General features: G+C 52.8%; 2 protein-coding genes across 2 annotated transcripts in view; one reads left to right on the top strand and one right to left on the bottom strand.

Annotated features, from left to right (window-relative positions):
- Window positions 1–2,187: 2,187 nt before the first annotated feature.
- On the bottom strand, window positions 2,188–8,479 carry GPRIN2 (G protein regulated inducer of neurite outgrowth 2). Its single transcript, XM_068548922.1, has 2 exons — window positions 8,454–8,479; window positions 2,188–3,514 (listed from the first exon to the last, which is right to left on the bottom strand). The coding sequence occupies exon 2, from the start codon at window positions 3,481–3,483 to the stop codon at window positions 2,188–2,190; it is 1,296 nt and encodes a 431-aa protein (XP_068405023.1). The 5' UTR covers window positions 3,484–3,514; window positions 8,454–8,479.
- A 5,193-nt stretch (window positions 8,480–13,672) lies between these two features.
- SYT15B (synaptotagmin 15B) overlaps window positions 13,673–22,743 on the top strand; it is a 30,233-nt gene continuing 21,162 nt past the window's right edge. The window contains 1 exon segment of the mRNA XM_068547887.1: window positions 13,673–13,723. Within this exon segment, the coding sequence (XP_068403988.1) occupies window positions 13,673–13,723 (51 nt within the window).

Genomic DNA, 22,743 nt, shown 5'->3' with positions numbered 1-22,743 from the left:
TACTTCCATAGCTCCTGTAAAGTCCCTTTCCTCAGTCACACCAGGAGCCTCACAACTAGGACCCCCTGACCAGCCTCCCAACACAACAAACACCCCAACTCAGCCTGCACTGCAGTGATTCACCGCAGCCTGGGCAAGACAGCCACCTCCAAGCCTCTGGCCAGGCCGTTCTCTCTGCCTGGTATGCCCCTCCCTGCTCACCCACCAGTCCAGCCCCGCTATGTCCTCAAGACCCTGCTCAGCTCTGGCCCTGTGTGAAGATGCCTTCCTACCCCAGTTCATCACCCCTCCCCCCGTGTCCTCACAGCTGGGGCTCCTGGCGGCCCCACGCAGGGCCAGAGATGAGGGCACCCTGGTACCCACATGTCACTCCCCGGAGCGTGACATGCCTGCCCTGAACCACAGGCGTCGGGATGGACAGGCCCAGGCCCCCGGGCTGCACGGTGCCAAGAGCCTTATGACTGCACGAGAACCTGCTTGATCACATTTTAAAAGGGGGGTAAGGTCAAGTCCCCTCCTGCACACCACACCCACCCCTCTGGCCCAGCCCTACCCTCAGAAGCAGCTCTGATTTGCTGTCATTTTCAAGCGGCGGTGACATTTTATCTGGCCTCCGCTGGGAGTGGGAAAGGCACATTTTGCAGTAAGAGAGCCCCATGTTGGGGCCTAGGGATGCATTCTGACCTGAAGCATGCCTTTCTCACCTGGTTCCTGTTAGAATGTCACTTCTGCATTAAATGTTAACCCATTGTTGCATGAGTCTTTTCCACCTCGAGTACTGGGCCCTTGGGGGTGGGGAAAGGTAAGCCAGCTGTCAGGTCCTGGGTTCCTGGGTGCAGAAGGGGGCACAGGAACAGGGCCAGGCCATGGGCAGGGCTGCATGTGGGCCCTGACTCCACCTTCCCATGCCAGGTGACTCTAGGCAGGGCCCTAACCTTTGGCTCCCTCACAAGGCGGCGCTGGTGGATTCTGTCCCAGGAGCTTGGAATCCCCAACGCTAAGCCCCAGGACAAGGACACAAACTCACCCTTATCCTCCGCAGGTCTTGAGAGCTCCTTTGTCAATGAAGTCAGGCTGTGCTAAGCGCCAGTGTCCTGAGCTCCCCACCCCCATGGTCCCCTGACCCCCATGGCCTCACAGCTCCCGCCATTTCCCACTAGGTGGGAGACCCCACCCCAGGCTCCTTCCCTTTTGCCACCCATTCCTGCCCTCCCTCCTTTGAAGAACTGCACCAGCTGAGAATAAGTCCTTAAGCCAAAGGAGCAAGGTGATAATGGTACAATTTCAGGCACTGCAACATATTTGGGGACAGGTGGCCACCTGCTCTCTCCTTCCTGAGGCCAGCGCCTGACACAATGCTCTACTGGGAGGCTGGCTCTTAGAAGTACCCTGCAGTCCTCTGTAATGCTCAGAGCCCCCCATCCTACACACTGTGAGCTCAGCAAGGGCACGGGCAGCTTCTTTCCCAAGGAATTCACAGAACCTGGCACGGAACATGGGCTCAATAAATTCTTCTTGTTCACAACTGCCCTGCGCTGCCAGTCACGTGCTGCAGGAAAACACTACAGGCTTCAGCCAGCCTCAGCTCTGCTCTCATCCCACCACCTCGAGCTGTCCAACCCAGGGCATAGCAGCTACAGCCACGCCAATGTCTGTGGTTGCGTCTATAAAACAGAGTGAAGAGGTAAAGACTCCACGAAGTAAGGGGATGAGTACAGGCTGTGGCACATGGGAGGCCTCCACCATGTCAGTTCCCGCCCCTAAAGAGTCAGACAGTCCTTGCCACTTGGGGCCCCACGTCTCATGGCAGGAATTCGTTGTATCTCAGCACTGCTGTGAAAATAAAGCCACCAAGAGGCCTGGGGGAAATCATGGCAGAGTTCTGAGGAGAGACTGAACAGAAGGTCAAGGGTTTTGACAGAAAAATCAGGATCCCCCTTATGCACAGTGTTGAAACCGTCCCAGAGTTCAGAGCCGGGTGTGCAGATGTGGCTCTTGGAAATCAAGCCCTTAAAAACTAGCCCAGCTGCAGGGGGAAGGAAGCCCCCAGGCTGCAGTCCTGTGGTCTGCAGGCAGCCAAGAACAGAGACACGTCCATGGGTGCCAGTGGGTCCAAAGGGCACAGGGCCCCTACTGTCCCTGGGGCTGAGTCCATGGGCCCAGGGCAGCTCCTGGGACTGCAGCTCGTTACTCAGGGGCTGCACTGGAGCAGCCGCAGCAGCTGGGGCACTGCAGGGACTGCATAACAGCTTGAAGTGGCCCCCTACGGCTCTCCGCAGACAGGCTGTTCTCGCTGGCAGGGGCCCGCTGCAGCTGCTCAAACTGCATCTCCAGGTGCTTCTGGATGGCCAGGCCGAGTACCTCAGGGTCCACTGCAGCTCCATACACCTCCCATGTCATGCCCTCAGCATCCCATCGCACGTCCCGCACAGGGGATGGCACCTCCTCCAGGCTGGACCCCAGAGTTACCTCCGGGAATGTGTGCAGGGCCACAGGGGCCTCCAGAGGCGGGCTGGTGGCCACAGCTTTGCAGACTGCCTTGGGGGCCGCTTGCACACCAGCATCCTGGGCTGACAGAGGTGATGCCAAGATGGGGGCCAAGTCACTTGTTGAGGTCATGGTCCACATATCCTTGGTCCTGGCGCCAGCCTCCATAGCTAACCTGGTGGAACCCCAAGGGTACGCACAGCAGTGGGAATGCCCAGGAAGCCCCACAGGCAACCTACACTGGAATTTCACCCCATGCTGAGCCTGCAGCCCAGATTCACTCACTGATGCCACTAGTTTAGGAAAGGCCAGGATCCCTGGGGCAGGCAAGCCATGGCAGCAGCTGCTGGCCCCCACCTCCCTCATGCCACGGAGTAGGGCTGCTGGGGGCAGAGCATGGCAGGAGGTGGTGGCCGACTGCCCAGTGGCTTTGAGGCTGCTGCTGTGGGTCATTGTGCCCCCCAGGCCAGGTGGCGGCACCCACACCTGACTCTCCTCCAGTGTCCAGGCTGAGTTTGAAGTCCCATCCTCCAGAGCCAGGTCCCTTTCCAGGCCTGCGGGGGCTTGGCCACCCTGGCCAGAAGTGCTGCTGGGCTGCAGCTGAGCCCTATGAACAGGCGAGCTGCCCAGGGCCGAGCAGCTGAGGCTGGCCTTTCGGGCACTGCTGTGGCCCCAGGTCTGGGTGCTGCAGACCAGGTCCGAGTGGCTTCTCTGCACAGCGGCGGTGCTGGGGTCCCGCAGGCAACACAGGTCACCACCGCCCACGGTAGACACGTTGCCCACAGTGCCGCTCCGCCAGTGACCCACGGCCCCGGACTGTGGCCCGGGGCTGGAGGCCCGTGCCTGCTCCTCACGCTCAGCCTGGCGCCCTTCCTCCTCCGGGACCTGGGCACCCGTGCTGGCCTCGCCCGGCAGGCTGGAGGAGCTCCAGGACAGGGGCTGAGGGCAGGGACTGAGGGGTTCCTGGGCACCCGGCTCAGGGCGGCTGGATCTCATGGCTGCCTGCAGGAGAGAGAGAGGGAGGGAGCGGCGTTGAGTTGGGTGCAGCACTTCCGCTGGACTCTGCTGGGGGCCCACAGGGTGCAGGGCGCACTGCGGGGACAGCTTCAGTCACAGCCTGCCTGACCAGTCAAAGCCACAAGCAAAACGATGACAGGAGACCAGACACTTCAAATCAAGGTCACCACACATTATACACAGGGATGACACTTCAAATACCTAAAAACCAGAAACGAGCGATCAGAACGAGCCCTAGGGTAAGGTCCTAGAGACCACCCAGAAGGCCAGCTGTTGACTCTTTACTGCTGGGTTATGGGGAAGGGGGGAGCCAGGGGAGAGGCCAAGCCTGCTGGGGACAATAGGTCTTAGCACAGAAGTATTGCAGTATTTTAATAACCAGTAAAGCTCAACTGGTGAGTACTAGCCGGGCTCCTCCCACGACTGTCAGTATCTCTTTCACCTGGACTAGAGCATCCTTGGTACACGGTGCGGGGAGGGGGCTCAAAGAAGTTTCGTGGGACAAGCAAGAAATGAATACAGGGCACACTGAGAACCACCCTGGGTTCTCCCATGCCCCCTCCCCATCTTCTCTGGCATAGCCTGGCTGAGCTGTCACGTCTCTGGGGATCAGTCTTGGCTGCCGTGAAGGGGAAGGGCTTTCCTGGCTTCCATCACAGGCTCCAAGGGTAGAAAGAGGCCCCCATATCAGCCCTCTACGCACAGGACTCACTCGGCATTTGCTCATTCCTCCCACAGCCATCTCCTGAGCACCTACTGCATGCCAGGCTCTTGGAATTGGGCAACATGGAACTAGTTTAGATCAGCTGTGCCCCCCCCAGAATGGGGTCCAGTACAGGCCTCCCCCACTATCCGAAAGTACAGCATTCCTATGGAACCGTTCGTAAACCAAAATGGTGTAAAGCAAAGAAGCAACTACCTTTTCTTGTAAAATCCTCTTCGGATTTCTTTCCTTTATTGAAAACCTGTACTAATTAATGTAGGTCTCTCATAAAAGTGAAGTGACATAAAGTGAACTTTTGAAAAGCAGGGGATACCTGTACCACCAATCAGACACCCGCACCCTTCCTGCCCCTTTCCCTCCCTGCCATTCCTGTCCATTCCTCTAGCCATACAGACTCCTCCAGACCTGCCCACTGGCCCATCTGCAGCCCAGAGTCAGCACCGGCCCCTTCAACCTTAGTGTCTCGTCCCGGGGAAGCTTTCCCCAACGGGACTGGCTCCATCTCTGGCTGAGCACTGTCTGGCCTGGATGGAAAAGTCTGGCCAACTGTGGGCCTCCCACCAGCCTGAAGCTGTCAAAGCCTGTGGCCTGTTCCACACTGTCTGTCCTAACACGTGGCTGGCACTCAGTGTCTGCCGTGTGTCTGACGGAGAGAACAAGCGAATACAAGAGTAAACCCATAGGGGAAAGGGCTGAGTGCCAAGAACGGCGTCTGAGGGAGGGCATTTCCAAGGCAGGAGAACTCACTTTGCATGATGGATCAGATCTTCCTGGAGGACCAGCCATGTAGGTCGGGCCTGGAGAGAGAGGAGGGAGATGGTGCCCAGGGGGAAGGAACAGGGTGAGCAGAAAGCAGGAGGCATGTGTTCAGAGCACAACAAGGGGGCAGCAGGCTAGGGGCTGGGCAGGGCCCCAAAGGGAGGGAGTGGGGTCAGGGCATCTGGGCCAGCCCGGCCCCGGCCAAAGCTGTGAATTAGAAACTTTACTCTGAGACTCCCAGCCAGGCAGGACCAGCTGCAGAAACAGGGCAAGGATAGCAGGCAACAGCTGCAGTTTGGGCAACCCCAGTCCTGCCTTCCCAGCCTGGGCTGATAAGAACTGTCAAGAAACCAACCACCCTGGCCAGGTGAGCAAGGCCACCTGAAAGGGAATGTGGGAAGGGCTCTCGGGAACTCAGTTTCTGTATATTACAAACTTCTTGCTGTCCCAGAGCTCAGGAGATGGCTGGTGGCTGTTCGAGCCAACGGTGAGGATGTTTCTAGGGCAGCTGTCCCCTGAGAGCTCCAGGCTTGCTATGAAGCCCAGTTCAGCACAACTTCCGGCAATGATGGAAAGATGCTGCTCTGTGCCATCCAATGCAGTAGGCACTGGTCACATGTGGCTACTGAGCACTTGACATGTGGCTAGTGCGACTGAGAAACTGAAATCTGATTTTATTTAAATTTAAGTAATTGAAATTTAAAGGGCCACAGATGGTTAATGACGACCATACTGGACTGTGCAGCTATAGACATGGTCCCAGCCTGGGCAGGGGTATCCTGTCCTGGCTGCTCCTTGGGGCTGAAGCCAGACTGGTCCCTGGAAGAGTCAGGAAAAGGATGAGTAGGCAAGAGAGGACTATGGCCCAGGCCCAGCCCTCAAGGAGTTCTAAGATGGACATATAAACAGAGAAGGGCGACAAAGCCAATAATCACAGTGATGATAATAAGAAAAACAGCTCCCAGTGCCCAATCACCCACTGTTTGCCAGGCATGTGCCATCTCCTTTCCAGCACTGTCTCATTTAATAGTCCAAGCAACCTCATGACATATGTCATCTGAGACGTATGAGAGAGGTTTAGTGACCTGCTCAAGGGCACACAGCTGGTAAGTGGTTAAGCCAGGAATTAAACCCAAGAGTGTCTGAGGTTCTCTGTGCTCCCTCTGAGCACTGTGCAGACCTCCATCCTAGACACCATCACTCTCCACTGTCATTCCTTTTTATTTACTGTTGCCGTGGCTCAACTGGAGTCCCAGAACCCGGCGCAGCGTCTGGCACTCCCAGGGGTGCCCACAACATGCCAGTGGAACAAGTGAATGAGTAGGAACAAAGCCTGGATGTCCATCCCACCCAACCTGCTTCTTAGCAGCTTCACAGGCTGCCCAGAGTCAAGAGGGCAGGAGGAGCACCTGCTGCGTGGGAAGGCTGTGGTCACACATAGCCCCTGGCAGGCAGACAACCACCGAGCCCCAAGACCAAGTATGCCAAGGAAGCCCTATCTGGACAGCCTACACAGCTTCTGGCTGAGCCTCACCTACCCTGGACCCTCCTCACAAATAGGTCCTTAAGGAGCCAGGCCAGGCCCTGGCCCCCCTAAGGAAAGGGTGGGACAAGGCTGGGGATACCCTCAGACTCCACCAGGAGCTGGTGAGAAGCTGTCAGTGACAAGGGTCCCGCTGCGCCTGCCTCACCAGATGGCTGTCTAGTGTCCAGGGTTGGTCATCACCCAGTGAGAGAACAGTGACCACAAAGACACCGGGGGTGGGGGGAGGAGGTTATATTTCTGTTGGTTCCCTTCCTCAGCCCATCTCCACAAATGGCAGGTGACAAAACTGAGACCTGGAGCAGCTCAGAAATGTCAAAGAACCCACAGCTGAACCCTAGCTGGCCTTCCCAGCCCGAACGAGGAAAGGGCTTCGAGGGAAGTTACTCGAGTTATGCCAGGGAAAGGAGGTTTCCCACACACCCTACCACCAAGAAGAGGGGCCTCTCAGGAAGCAATGGAGCTGACCAAATGAACCTTGGAGCCAGAGGCAAGCAGGTGGGGCAAGGGGTCTGCTTCCAATCCAGGCTCTTCCCCTTCCTACATATATGCACTCAGGTGGACCCCTAACCACTTTGAGCCTCAGTTTCCCCAGTCTGCAAATCGGAAATAAATCCCCACCCTGCAGGGCTGTTGTGAAGACTGAACGTGATGGCATACGGACTGCCTGGAACAGTGATTGTTAGTAATCTTATCTTTCTTCCTCCCATCAGGAGTGACTTGTGCTCAAGGTATCATAGGACTAGTACTGGGGGGTGGTGGGGAGCAGAAAGATGGCTTTTAGGAAGCCATCGAGACACCCTATAGGTTAGCCTGGTCTCACTTCTTAATCTTTCCTACCCATCCTTTCCTTTCATCCCATCCTAGGACCTAGTTACCAACAGTGTTCCCAATGTCTCCATCATCACTATGTTTCCAAGTCTATTTTAAACCTCAACTTTGAAGGATACCCATGCACATGCTCATACCTGCATGCATACGGACACACACAAGTTTGGAGTCTGCATTCTAAGTGCCCCAAATGGCATGTCCATCTGCCTTAAAAATCATGGAAAAGGCTCTGGTTTCATGCAAAAAAAAGACCCTGGGAAGATGTTTTAGCACAAGTTAAAGCACAAGCACAGAGGTATCCAAGACCCCTAGTGTTCTTTAGATGACACTTTAATGTTCTCTCTCCTGTCCCACTTGATGCCAGTCAAATTTGCAATGTGGCCAATTCCCTGTGGCCAAGGCAGCACTCTCCTGCTGCCTCAGGTTCTGCTTGTCAGCAAGTGGAGGAGCAACCAGACTCACATGCAGCATTCAACCAATGTCATTTTGAGTAAAAAACTCCAGTTCTGCAAAAACTTCCAGAGAGGCCCAACCAAAGAGAATGCTAGGTTGACCTGCTCAGAGGTTCCAACTCCTGCTGTGTCGCCCTAGCAGAGGAGTCCAAGGCCTCTGGGGATGAGCCCAGGGGGATTACCAAGGCCAGTGCAAGCAGGCCCCATTGCAGACCACACCTGTGGCATCCATTTAGGTCCTCTCTTTTAAGGGACAGGCATTTGGATGATGACTTCTGCTTCCAGCAAAACCAAGACAGGAAAAAGCAAAGCTATGTGGTCAGGAGGGGAAACTGCTCATATGTTGAGATGTGGATCTTTCCCCTCAGGGACCAGGGAGGGATACACACCACCCAAATCCTTCATTGCATAGTGAGGGTGTGGCAACCTCCAGCAGGTGGTCTGATCCATCCCAGCAGCAAAAGAGGGACTGACAGGACCAGACTGTTTAGGGCCAAAGTGGGGGAATGAAGCAGGGAGCATTCCTGAGCTACTGAGAAGTGTTTAGAGGGACAAAACTTACCCATCATAGAGCCTTAAGAACAAGATGCCCAGCTCACAAGCTATGCAGGAAAAGGGTCCTGGGGTAACAGTGGGGCAGAGGCCCCAGGACCCAGCTCTGCTCACCACAGAGAAGCCTAGGCCCCACCAGCCCCAGAGCTTCCTCCCCTGAGGAGGATTTGCCCATACTTTCCAGTAGGAACCTGGGATGGAGAAGGTCAGCCTCCAGGCCCAGCTGCCCCAAACCCGAAGCAGCCCAGGTGGCTGGTGTGTCGCTACCTGCGTGGCCATGGGCACCCATGAACCAGCACAGGCCCACGCCCCAGCCGTGGACACACCAGAGGCCGACATACAGGCCCGTTTGCGTGTGAGCCTTCAGGAAACAGCATCCACACAGCTGCACACTGCACAACAAACATACAGGCTGTGGAGCCAAAGGCCCAAACACACCACACCACACACTCTCCCCCAGGGGCAAGGGTCCCTGCCCTGACCCTCCCACACAAAGCCCACCGGGACTCAGGGAGAAGGTCCTCAACGCGATCCCCCAAACTAGGCTACAGACCTTCCCAGCAGCAAAGACACTGACTGAAGGAAGACGGGGCTGTGGGCCAAGAGGGTAGGGATGGAGGGCAGGAGGAATGAGAGGGAAGGGAGGTCTGGGGCTGGGGGCTGTGGGAGGAGGGTGGGATGGGCGGTGGGAATGGAAAAGGGAGGAGGAAGGGGAGAAGAAACCATACGAACAGGGGTGGAGGCAGAATGAGACGGAGTCCTGGGCAGAGTATTGAGAAATGGGAGGATGGGCAGAGGAGACGTGAAAGAGGGGATAGGAAAGGCAATGAGACCAGAGATAGGAGGAGGGATGCGGCCATGGGGGGCGCTGAGCACTGGGCGGGGGCCGGGATGCGGAGGGTCCGAGTGCAGGGAGAGGTGAGGAGTGGGGCTCCGGGGCGCAGAAAGGGGAGGCGCCGCCCATCCCACCCTCCTTCGCCCTAACACGGGCGAGAACGGAGCTGGCCTCTCACCCTCTCGCCCGCCCAGGGCCGCGCAGGCCGGCGGAAGCGCTGCTCCTGTGGCCGCCACAGGTGCCCGGCGCAGCGGCCCAAGATGGAGCCGAGCCGGACCTGGCCTGGGCCGAAGACGCCGCCAGCCGCGGTCCGCCCGGCCCGCGGAGCCAGCGCCGGGGAGGCGCCGAGGGGTGACTGCGGGCTGGGGTGGGGAGCCGGGGGAGACGGGACGAAGGGGACGACAGCCCCGCTCACCTGGGCCCGCCCCCGCGCTCCACCGCCCACGTCGGCGTCCCGGCCCCGCCCCCGGCCCCGCCCCCACGGTCCCTCTACTCCCCGCACTATCCCCACAGCCTACAGCCCCACGAACCCTCCCCTACTCTGCCCCGCGAGGCCCCAGTCCTCCTTCCTGACCCCCTCCTCGCGGCACGTCCCACTGTCCCGTCTTTTCGGCCCCGCCCCCACCATGATCTCCAGTTTTACAGGCCTGTCCAACGACCCCCCACCCAAGACACCCATCTTATCGACCCGACCCCGCCGTCCCCAGTCTCATAGGCTCGGCTCCCCACAATCCTCCAGCCCCCGACCCAGCTCCCCAGCCCAAGTCTTCATAGCTCCGCCGCCTCGGTCCTTGTTCCCCTCCGTCACCACGCCCCGCACAGAGGTCTACAACCGCTCTGGAGACCCCCTTTCTCACGGCCCGCACCTTGTTCTTGGTCACCCTGGCCCCGCCCTTCACAAGTCACGGACTTCCCACCCTGCCCTCGAGAACCCCAGCGCCAGGACCTGTCCCCTGGGATAGCCGGTCGGGTCCCTCTTAGTCCCCGCCCTGTGGACGCTCATTCTCCAAGCCCTGGACCCCAGAGTCGGATCCTCTCCGATTCACTCTCACAGACCCCAAGACCGACCCTGGTCCTTTGCACTCCACCTCCACGGCCCCTCCAAGACCCAGGTCTTGTCCCCTGAGCCCTCCACCCAGCCTCCACAACCTAAACCTCCTAGATTCCATGCCCAGAGTTGCTTCCCCAGTTCTGGCCCCAAAGCCCGTATTCTCCCACACCTTTCCTCATCCCTTTCCTCGCCCATGTCCCTGTCTCCACCTTTGCCCCCAAGCCAACCCAACTCCTGGCATTCAATCTCCAGCCCACTCCCAGGGACCCCAACAGCTGGCTTGTGCATTGACCATGTGGGAATGAGCCAACTCCGCCCAAGCTCGCACCCCTTCCTGCCGCTCTCTGCAGCCCCAAAACGCCCTGTCTCGCTCTCTCCCCGCCCTATGATGCCAGGAGCTGGTCCAGGCCCTGGGAAATCCCGATCCTGCCCTACTAGGATGTGGGCCTGTGAGCTCAGTTCGCTCAATATCCCCCAATCTCTGACAACCATGGGCTCCTTACACACAGACTCCCAACAGGCGTCCACCAGCCCAGACTGACCCTGACCCCTTCCACCCTCGAGAGATTCCTACCACCCTCCACCCCCACCCCAGGGCCCCTTGTAAGAGAATCTTGTCCTATCTCTGGGCTCCGAGAATTGAGCCCCAGTGTCGACCCTCCTCTGTTGATCCCAGCTGCAGGGACCACTGATTTGCTTGCCCAGCCCTTTGCTGAGGGGTCTTCAGTGGCGGAAGAGGCAATACCATCTCTGCTGCTCTTCCAGTTTGGGAAGACCTCAGGCCCCAGCCGCACTTCTCTGGTCTCCACCAGCCCTGTGCCTCCACCTAGCATCAAGAGGGGACCTGCAGAAAGTTCCCCAGCCATTGGAGAGTGGAAAGCCCAGGCAGGAGCCTGCACCATTCACTTTCCGTAGCCCCTAGCCTGGCACCTAGTCCAGAGGAGGGGGCGTGCAGCACTATGCAGCAGGTGCAGCTTGGACCTCACACCCAGCTGCCCCCACCCAATGCCTTGATGTGTTCTCTGCATGTGAGACCCCTCCCAGCCTTAGTACCCATGTCTGTAGCTCTGAGCTGCCCCTCATCAGTTTGTCTCATAGACCAAAGTATGCAACAGATAAACAGTCATTCCCTCAGTATCCGCGGGGTATTTGTTCCAGGCCCCAGCACAGATATCAAAATCCTCAGACGGTCAAGTGCTGTAGTCGGCCCTCTATATCTGCAGGTTCCACATCCTTGGATTCAACCTACTGCTGATCGTGTATTAAGTTTGCCATCTGTGGTTGATTGACTCCACACGTGTGGAACCCACGGATACAGAGAGCCGACTACACCACCATGTCACACACAGCATTTGACCCTGTGGGTCATGCCCTCACGCTTCTCCACCCAGATTTTAATGACGGGCATCACTGTCTACTCCCCCCAGCCTGAGATCCTGCTGCTTAGGGCCTGGAAGCCTTGGTTTTACCTTCTCTGCCCACCCGCCCCCCCCACTCCAGTTACAGCTTCAATTTGGGATCTCACTCACTGGTGAAGAGGGTGGGGTTCTGCTTAGGAAGACTCAGACTGTCCTAAGCACCCCTTTCCAGTGGGGTCTCTTTCCCAGGGTCTAGCAGATGGCTGGCCTCCTCGCCATACACAGCCTGGCAGGGGGATACAGCCAAAAGGGGGCATGTTGGGGATTTGTTTGCTGAGACCACCACCCACTCCTGCCCCTGCCCAGGAATTAGGGCCCCTCCTCCAACATCTCATGAATCTTACTCTTATTTCCTTTTTAGGGAAGTCAACAGAGTTCCAGGAAAGGATGAGCTATGTGGGGATATACTGAGAGCTGGTGCCAGATCCAGGACTCAGACCTGGGGCTCCCAGCTCCCTGAGCATCAGAGAGCCCCCCTAGAACCTCACTGCAAGTGTTTCAAGGATCCCTGCTTGGAGGTGTCAGCAGATGTCTGCCATGCTGGATGCCCGCAGATGCAGCCTGACTGGACCTGCCATTAGGGTCTCTGAACATCACCCTGGCCTTGGCCCCTTGTCCAACTGGTCCTCTTCTTCCATTTGTGGCTGGTCATGGCAGCTCTCCTGGCTGCAGTGGCTGCCGGGGGAGAGCCCAGGATGGAGAGTCAGACAGGAATGACAATCCCAACACCCCCGCATATTCACTGGTTCTGTGATCTCACACCCAAGCTAAACCATCCCTCTCTCTGGGCATCAATTTCCTCATCTGCAGAATAATTATTCTTACCTCACAGGACTATAGGAAATAGAGAATTTGTTTAACTGTTCTGTAGAGTCTTCTTGCTGCTATCAGTCATTTGATCAAATATTTATCGAGCTCCTCCTTTGTTCTGGAGATACAAGATAGGACTGCATGGGGTGGGGATGGGAGTGGAGTTTGTTGATTGCTTTGGTAGTGAGAGGAGGCGCTTGACTTAGGACCTCATGGGCCAAGTGTCATTTCCTGAGACTCAGACCCTGACAGAAGAGAAGCAGGTATGGTGGGCTCAGGAGTTCAGTGGGGTCATGCTGGGATGAGTGAGACAGCAGGTGGAGAGGCAAGTGGCACATACAGTACTGAGGTTTGGGCTTCCCAGGAGGTCTGGGCATCATGGGCACAGGGGTCCCTGAAATCACAGGAGTGGATAAGATCTTCAGGGAGAGTGTGGAGAAGAGGACCTAGGACCCACCTGTGAGTAACCAGGTGGCAAAGGACTGAGAAGGAGCAGCCAGAAAGGAAAGAGGGAAACTGGGACATTGCTGTGAGCCCGGGCATTTAGAACAAGCAGCTTCAACAAGGTAATGGAGCAAGAGCCACTGGAGTCAAGGGGGAAAATGGAAGACAGTGCTTGTGCAGGCAACTCTTTTAAGGATGGCCGTAAAGGGGAAAGGAAAAAAAGGTGTCACTTGGAAAGGGGTGTGGGATCAAGAAAGAGATTTTTTTGGTGTTGGTGCTGTTTTTTGGTTCGCTTTTTTTTTTTTTTTTTTTGGCTGTGTTGGGTCTTCGTTGACCGTGGCCTTTCTCTAGTTGCAGCAAGCAGTGGTTACTCTTCGTGGCAGCGTGCGGGCTTCTCAGTGTGGTGGCTTCTCTTGTTGCAGAGCACGGGCTCTAGGCACGTGGGCTTCAGTAGTTGCGGCACGTGGGCTCAGTAGTTGTGGCTCGCGGGCTCTACAGCACAGGCTCAGTAGTTGTGACACACAGGCTTAGTTGCTCTGCAGCATGTGGGATCTTCCTGAACCAGGGCTCGAATCCGTGTCCCCTGCATTGGCAGGCGGATTCTTAACCACTGTGCCACCAGGGAAGTCCTGGTTTGCTTTTTAATATGATGCATCATGTAGTGGGTTTCCTTGATTTCAAGAAACAGAAAACAACACTGGTTAAGTTAAGCAAAAAAGGAACTTGTTGGAAGATTGCAGAGAGCCCAGATGGAAGCTAATGCAAGAGAGCTGGCCTTGGTTCCTCAAGACAGGAGCCAGGTGAGTGCAGACCCCAGCAGCAGGGGCCACCCCACCATCTGGAAGGAAGGATTTCAGCTGTTTGTCTTTCGTGTGCCTCTCAACTTGAGATTTAAAGAACCAGGGGAGCAGGAGCTCTTTTGACTGAGCTAAGGCCACATGCCCTCTGTCCTTGGACAGTGAGAGGAATACCTGGCCAAATGCATCTCTAGGAGCATCACACAGGACCCACCAGGACCACACACACAAGGCATTTTCCCCAGAAGGAGGAATGGAGACTGGGTGGCCAGACACAGACAGATCACTGCACACTGTAACAAACTGAGTATATTTGACAGTGGGGAAAAGGGCCATAGAGAGGGAGTGGATGAAGAACAGGAAAGAGTGGGAATCACTGCTGGCGTAAGGTCCCCAGTGGGATCCTGAACGTGGTAAACAGGAGTCAGGCGATTTCTCTGTGTAACCAGAGGGCAAGAAAAAATGATGGGGTAATACCTAGGTAGGGCACTAGGTTTGGAAATGGAAGTTTGTTGATTTCTGTTTTCTTGTCTGATGATTCTGTTTTCTCTGTGTAATAAAATGCAAGATCATGTGCTGAGACAGACAGGGGAAGATGGAAAGGTTGGAGGGGCAATAAGGGAGGAGGAGGTTTGACATAGTTATTGCAGAAAGTGGAAGAGACTACTGGCCAAAGAAATGCCATAGAAGATCACCAAGAAATATTGGGGGCCATGCAAGTTTGGAACCAGAAATCATGAAGAAAGAATCTTCATCAAAGAAAAACAAGTTTTAGCTAAGACTCACGGTTATGAGAGAATTAGAGAGTGAAACTTTAAAAGGTGCTTTTGGGACTTCCTTGGAGGTCCAGTGGTTAACACTCTGCACTTCCAATGCAGGGGGTGTGGGTTCAATCCCTTGTCGGGGAACTAGATCCCACATGCCGGGTGGTGTGGCCAAAAGATAAGAATGAATGAATGAATGAATGAATGAATGAATGAATGAATAAATAAATAAATAAATAAATAAAACGTGCTTTTGACCTATCTCCACTTAACCAACTTGTGGAATGAGTCAAGGTCCCCATTTCTTCAGTAAAGACGGTGAACAAAGCCTTCTGGATGCTGGCAGCCAGGAGGACACACTTTAGCTGGCTGGGCACCTCTGCTCCCCCAGCTGAGTTGCTGGCTTACCAAGAGTCAGTTGAGTTTCTATCCAAACTTACTTATTCCAACCATATGTGTTATCATTATGCAAGGTAATTAAACAGCACATGAACCAATGGAATATGAATATGAAAAGAAAGTTTTGTTCCTGTGAAAACTGGGTTAAATGCTCTGGAAAGCGAGTCATCAAAACTGCTGCCAGTTAAGTGTGGGAAAGGCAACTTGAAAAAGCATAAGAAGAAAGTCATAACAATCTAGACAAATTCTGAATCAGATTTCTCCCCAGCTGTCTCTGAGTTAATTAACTCGCCTATTAACCAGTCATTGATCAGAACTGAACCCTGAGTAAAAGGGCTAATGTTTAGGCAAAGAAGAGAACTTACTGAATCTAGCTTCGAGCATTGCAAAATTCAAAGGCTCTGTCTCTCGCACTCCTTCCCTCTGATCCCCTCTGGGTTAGAGTCATTCTTACCTGGGCTCTCCTCTTGGGAAACAAGGGTTGCTGGCAGCCCCAAATCTATATCCTCATGTCTCTGGATCCACAAATCAAATCTTACCCTGCTTAACAATCCTGGGCCAGGGGGAGGGAGCTCTTCGATTGGCCAGCCTGTGTCGTGTGCTACTCCCGGGAGGGTGGGGACATTGTGCTATGACTGACAGCCCCTCCAGGGTCACAGAGGGCGATGAAGATGCAAGATGCTGTTGCCAGACTAAAGGGAAAGTGAGACTGAGCTAGCTCAAAGCACAGTGACCACTGGGGCAGCAACTCTGGGAGTCTCAGAAAAGGAGACGCTGAAAGTTCAAAGGTGTCAGTGTGTCATTGCCTAAGGAAGAGAGAACTTTGACTAAGCTGAAAGGTATATGCTTGTTTTTCAGACAAAAATATCCCTAGAGTGTGAGAGACTCCTCTAGCCATAAGATCCATGAGTGAAAAGAACCTCCTGGAGAGAGAAGACTCCCTGGGACCTGGCATCTAATAGATGCTCGCTGAAGGAATGAAGGAAGGAAGGAAAAGAGGGAGGGAGGAAGGGCTGAAAGGTAGTTTACCCAGGAATACCTATTACCACCTCAGTTTAGTCCACAAACATTTTACTGAGTCCCTAATAAGTGCCAGTCCTCAAGGCCTCTGTGATGGGAGATTCAGGGACAGCAATGACAGACACACAGACAGACAATTAGATCATGGTGATTAAAGGAGGCAGAAGGGGCTGGGGCACAAGAGGAGAGAGCCTATAAATAGACCTCTGTTGCTTTTTGCTCCCCGCAATCCATCCCCCCATTTCATTTGGAGGATCACCCCAAGACCGAGATTGCTGGTCATCCCCCAATATTTATTCTCCCTTTCTATAGTAATAGAACTCCTCTAGCCAAGAACATGACTACCCTGAAAAAAAGCCACATTTCCCAGACACGGTGCTGCGAGGCCTGCCAAGGGCCTAGGTTCTGTCCAGTGAGATGTTAGCAGAAGCGATGAGTGCCATTTCTAGGTCGTGCCCTTCAGAAAGAATGTGCCTCGGGACTTCCCTGGTGGCGCAGTGGTTAAGACTCTGCGCTCCCAATGCAGGGGGCCCAGGTTCGATCCCTGGTCAGGGAACTACATCCCACATGCATGCCACAACTAAGAGTTCACATTCCACAACTAAGGAGCCCGCCTGCCACAACTAAGCCAGCGCAACCAAACAAATAAATATTAAAAAAAAAAAAAAGAATGTGCCTCGCCCTTTCCCTCTTCACTTGATGGGATGAAGTCATGGCATTAAGCCAGTCTGTACCATTCAGAAGAGGGCAGGGCCCTAGGGATGTCAGAGCAACAAGCTAGAAGGGGCCTAAATCCCAACATTGTGCATGGCCTATCAGCCCTGGACTATTTATGACCAAGTATCACATGAAAGAGAAATTAACCTCCAGCCTATTTGAGCCACTCTTTGGGGTGGGGGCTGTCTTGCAGAAGGAAAGCCTATCTATTAATTAACAACAATTTTGACCTGGAAGGGAAGTGCTACAGGTAACGACACTTAAAATATGTTCTAAATACATATTATTGCAGGCTGGAAAGCTGGAAACCCATGTTATGCCACACTAAAGCAGTTGATAAACTGATTCCTACAGTGCCTTGGAAAGTCATCTGTAGCTCTAGGGAAATGGTTGAAAATTTCAGGATATTGAGGTTTGCTGGCTGCTTCTTGCCACTCTCAACAAAGTCCTACATGAGCCAGAAGAATCCGGATAGAGGTGGCAGCATGCAGGCAGAGATGGGGGTTGGTGTGCTAGGAGAAGCTCTCTTTGCCTATTGGCTACAACCTAAGCTGAAAAGTTTTTCAGGCTGAAAAATCCTACTGCTTCTGTATCACAAACTGAGGCAGATATAGGAGATGTTTCTGAAGAAGTGGTATTGGCAAGAGGCAAGACTATGGACCCCTGTCTTTCTCAAGTACTTTCAATTAAAGGTTCTCAGTGTGACAATGACAGCCAGCTCACTGACAAAGACCAGATCGAGGATATTGCCTTCCAATCCAAGCTGAATGTTTTCACTGGTCTCAAGTTGAGAGGGTGGTGAACAGGTATATCATATAGGCTCATAAATAAAAGACCAGAGTTTTAAATTCTCTTACATGTCCAAAACTAAGATTTTGAAGGACATGTATTTCCCAAAAAACCACAAGCCCGGCCAGCACCCGCCTGCATTGTTGACTCAAAGCAATGAACCCCAAGTCACAAAACCCACACCAGCAGGAAGTGGGCTGAAAAACTATGAAGCCCCAAGAGGGGTGCACCTTCGATGCCCACTTCAGATGTGGCCACAGAAGAGAGTGAACAAAGTGGGGAGCACCAGGGCCCAAAGGAACAGTCCTGGAGAGAGGGCCTTCATCCAAGGAATTTGCCCCACACCCTGGGATTCTTTGCAATTTCTGCCCACCAAGATTTGATGACAGCAGCCAACCAGTGGCTGCAGGTGTTTCCATTTTCCCTGCTTCTGGACAGGGGTTCCTACTATGCTATACTGTTCTAATGTACTGTTGTATATTGGCTGTGATGAGGCAGCTAACTTGTGTATGCGTTTAGAGGGCACTGCACCACAAAGAACTACATCCAGACCCCACACTGCAGGCTGTCCATGCCCAGATCCTAGGCTGGGAGCTGGGTACAGGCACTGGATGGAACTTTGGGGTTGTCTTCCCCGGGGAGAGGACATTTGAAGCTTTGGGAGAATGGAGCACACAGACATTTGGTTGGCCAAAGGGACAGACTGGGAATGAGACTGCTAATTGGCCCCTAATGGTCATGATCTCCTTCTTCTATCTGGGGACATGGAAATCCAGGGGGAAAAAAAGACAATATTTCATTATCTTCCTGAAAGCTATGTTTGTCCAAGTAACTGACCAGTAGGACTGAAGAGCGGAGAGGCAATGCCTGTAACCAGAAGGGGTGAGCCCTCCTCTTTCTCTTTTCTGTTCCCACTGGCTGGGTGGTAGAGATGGTGAAACATCTCATACCACACAGATACCTAATACCTAGGGCTAGTGAAGCAACAAGATAGGAAAAAACCTGGCCTCCCAGGCTGCTTACCTACACACAGGTAAGAGAGAAAGAAACTTCTATCTTGCTTAAGCCAATCTCACTTGAAGTTTCTCTTCCAGCAGTTCAACCTGTATGCTACAAATTACTCACCCTCTCCTCTCCTCCATGCCCATGTGCTTTGGGTGGGTCTCAGGAGGAACAGCATATGACGAGGCCTAAGCCAATCACTGCATCACATTACCCTGGCCTCAGAGGTTGTTCAGGATAATAGGTATGTGTCCCACTTAGAGCCAATGACATACAATAAAGAATTTCTCTAGGAGTCCTGAGAAAGAGACTCACTCATTGGGACTTCCCTGGTGGCGCAGTGGTTAAGAATCCGCCTGTCAATGCAGGGGACACGGGAGTCCTCAGGAACAAGCAAGACAGATCCAGAAATATCCATTATTGCATTGCTTCCTTCCTGGAGCTAAGTGCACCATCTAACCTCTTGACTTTCCTCTTCTCCACTCTTTCTACCAACTAGAGCCCTCTACTGACACAGAATTTCTGCTGCTTGGACACCTTGAATCACCAAGGCCCCAGCTCCTCCTGGTGGCATCTCTTAATGCATCCTTCTTGCTTCTTCCTCTGCAGCTAGCTGCCTTGCTCCTGCCATCTTTCCAAACTCCCAGTTCAAACAAGAGGAATCCGATAGACATATGTCATCTTTAATGACAAAGAAAAGCTCACAAGTCCTGCCCAGCTGATGAACTCAGCACTTTAGACCATGTGGCCCTCTCCCATCCAATGGCCACATGGTCTAAAACATGTCCACCTACTAGCTGTCCCCTCTGCTAGGGCTGTGGGCATAGCTGGTGCCACCACTGATGTATTGTACTTCCATATAGAAGTATATTAGCCAGGGCTTCCCTGTTGGCGCAGTGGTTAAGAATCCGCCTGCCATGCAGGGGACACGGGTTCAAGCCCTGGTCCAGGAAGATCCCACATGCCACGGAGCAACTAAGCCTGTGCACCACAACTACTGAGCCTGCACTGAGCCTGTGCTCTAGAGCCCGCGCACCACAACTACTGAAGCCCGCGCACCTAGAGCCCATGCTCTGCAACAACAAAGCCACCACAATGAGAAGCCCGCGCGCAGCAACGAAGACCCAATGAAGCCAATAAATAAATAAATAAATAAATAAATAAAATATATTTTTTAAAAAAAGAAGTGTATTAGCCAGTGTACTCTTTGGACTTCGAGAGGCAAAAACCCAACTCAAATTGGGTGAAGCACCAAAAGGACTTTTCTTTGGCTCTTGTAAGGTAAGAGTCCAAAGTCAGGTTTGGCTGAATCCAGAGGCTTAAATGATGTCAGCAGAACCTGGCACCTCAGGGCTTCCCTGGTGGCGCAGTGTTTAAGAATCCGCCTGCCAACGCGGGGGACACGGGTTCCAGCCCTGGTCCGGGAAGATCCCACATGCTGCGGAGCAACTAAGCCCCAAGTGCCACAACTACTGAGCCTGCGCTCTAGAGCCTGCAAGCCACAGCTACTGAGCCCACGTGCCACAACTACTGAAGCTCGTGCGCCTAGAGCTCATGCTCCGCAACAAGAGGAGCCACCGCAATGAGAAGCCCGCGCACTGCAATGAAGAGTAGGCCCCACTCGCCGCAACTAGAGAAAGCCTGTGAGCAGCAACGAAGACCAAAAGCAGCCAAAGATAAATAAATAAATTTATTAAAAAAAAAAAAAAGAACCTGGCACCTCTTCATCTCTTTTAGCTGTACTTTCCATACGTTGTTAACTCAGCAGCTCCTGGATTAGATCCTCACAGCTCTAAGTCAATGGAAAAGAGTTTTAGGAGTTGAGAATAATGTCGAATTATTGTAATAGCTATTATTGTTATTATCACTCCCAACAGTTCCCCTTAAATTCTAAGTCTGAGTCATAATAAACTAACATGAGTCACTGCCCAGCTCTTCACTCATCACCATGGTCTAAGGAATGCAATGTTCTGACTGGTCAGGTCTGGATCAAGCTCTAGAGTCAAGGAGAAGTCAGCCGACCCTGAGAATAGAGGTCTGAGAACAGAGGAGAACACATGGATTTTGTCACCAGAAGAAGCAAGAATGGATTCTGGACAGGCAAAAACACCAAATATCCATTGCAACCTGCACCTTTGGCCACCCGACATCCACTCCTATCCTTCCTCCCATAAACATACTTGTTAAAATATTCTTGCTTAACATAATGAATGCAATTTTACCGTATGCCACCAAAACTCTACTCGTATCCACTGCAACAGAAGACCACCATGGACCTAGATTCTCAATCAGTGACTGCCTCCAGCTCCAGGTCCATAATCTCTGGGTGATGTGCAATGCTTTCAGGGAGCCCAGAAAGAACTGCACTAAGTGAGGCTCTGAGGACTAGATAGCAGAACCTAATGGATGATCTCTTTAGCATGCAGGCGAATAAATTCCAATCAGTTTCCAATTCATCTGGATTATTCCACTCAAGATTCAGGTTTCAGACTGAGAGCACCTGATTGACCTAATCTGCATCCCACACCCACCCCTTGACCAGGACAGAGTGCATCTGATGGAAGAGGGAACATGGTTTCTGTTATCCTATGTGGGAAGAAGGTATGCCGGGCTAACATGGCAGATCCTCACCACATCTATTTCTAAGACTTGACAAAGAGATAGAGACACTGCTGAAGAGCTAGCTGGTGGGAGGGTGGCTGGGTGAGTGGGCTCAGATGTGGCATCAATGGCTGCTCCAGATATGCAAGCATCCCTCATGCCTGAGAACCTATGGACTCAATTCTTTTTCTGAGGCCACTAAAACAGCCCTTGCTCTGGGGAAACTGGGACATTGTTTGTGCCAGTTCAGTCCAGGGTGTTGGTTCCTTGCTGATCTTATCATTATATTGCCTGAGGACCAAATGATAGACACTGCTGATTGATTACCTGTGTCAGGATAGGCTAGGTTACGTGGCAATAGCAAACCTCGTGAAAATATCAGTGTCTTAACTAAACAAAGGCCTATTTCTCTCTCTCGCTTTATGTCCATCATAATTTGGCAAGAGAGCTCTGTTCCTCATCCTTCCTCAGGAACCCAGGCAACTGGAGGCTTCTTGACATATGCTTTTACAGTCACCACATCGATGGGAAATGATGGGGAATCACGCACCAACCCTTAAAGCTTCCACTAGAAAGTGGTATGTGTCACTTCTGCTCATATTTATTTCATTGGCCAAAGTAAATCACACATCCATGCCTAAGCCCCAAGCGGAGCTTTGTACCACCTGCATGAGAAAAGGAAAGCCAACTGTACTGGCCAAGTACACACACAGCACTAATGACAAACACTACCCAAGTTCTCTCTTCTTCTTCCTTCCTAACAGAGTCACAGTTTTATCCAGGATGACAGTGTGCCCAGCTAAATATACATTTCCTAGTTTTCTTTGTAACTAGGAGTAGCCATGTGACCCCATTCTGACCAATGAGATATAAGAGGGAATCACCAGTAAGGAAAGCTAGATGTGATGCCCTAAAATGCAGCAGTCATGCTGTGACCATAAAGACAGAAGCTACACAATAAGGAAATTAAAGGAGGAGAATGAGGGAGCCTAGAATCTTGATGAAATCCTTGAGTGGCTGCCTTTCCCTAGGCTGCCAATCTCTGCGCTGCTTGTTACCCAAGAACAGTAAACCCTTATCTCTTTTATCCACTGATAGTCGGGTTGTACAGTGTTTGCATTCAAATACATACCTTATTATTTATCTTCTCTGTGTTTGAAGTTTCTCACTGTGGGTCTTTAACATACAGATGATTCATGGTACAAGGAAAAGAACATGGACTTTGGATCACTCAACACTGGCTTCAAATCTAGGGTTGACCAATTTCTAATTATGTGTGCTTGGATGGATAACTAAGGATACATAACTAAGGTTCTTTGAGCCTTAATTTCCTTATCTATAAAATGGGAACAAAAACCCTGTGACATGGAGAGCCATTTCTGAAGTCCCTTGCCTACCTCCCACTGTAAGACTGAAAAGTCAGATACCTGCTTTTTTCGTCTCCCTTGAAACCAGCATGGCTGTGTGTGGGTCTTGTCCATGATGTATAAGAGTCAACATGCTGAGGGCTTTCTGATGAAAGGAGAGAAGTGAGTGAGGAAAGAAGCACTTATCCCACCCATGTTCTCTTCCTTCTTTTTCTGCCTTTGAACTTGGTGATAGAGAACACCAAGCTTGGTGCTATAGTAGCAATCTTGCAACTTTAAGCTGACACATGCTGAGATGGCAGAGCAGAAAGACACAAGGAGCCTGAGTCTTGGATGATACTCTTTGCCAAACCAAACCTGAGGC

This window comes from Eschrichtius robustus, chromosome 7 (genome assembly GCF_028021215.1).
Source record: "Eschrichtius robustus isolate mEscRob2 chromosome 7, mEscRob2.pri, whole genome shotgun sequence".
Classification (NCBI taxonomy): Eukaryota; Metazoa; Chordata; class Mammalia; order Artiodactyla; family Eschrichtiidae; genus Eschrichtius; species Eschrichtius robustus.
This window is presented reverse-complemented; position numbering and strand designations above follow the sequence as displayed.

Excerpts from the sequence above, each read along its gene's own strand:
- GPRIN2 (XM_068548922.1), bottom strand. The coding sequence starts at position 3,483 with ATGAGATCCAGCCGCCCTGAGCCGGGTGCCCAGGAACCCCTCAGTCCC.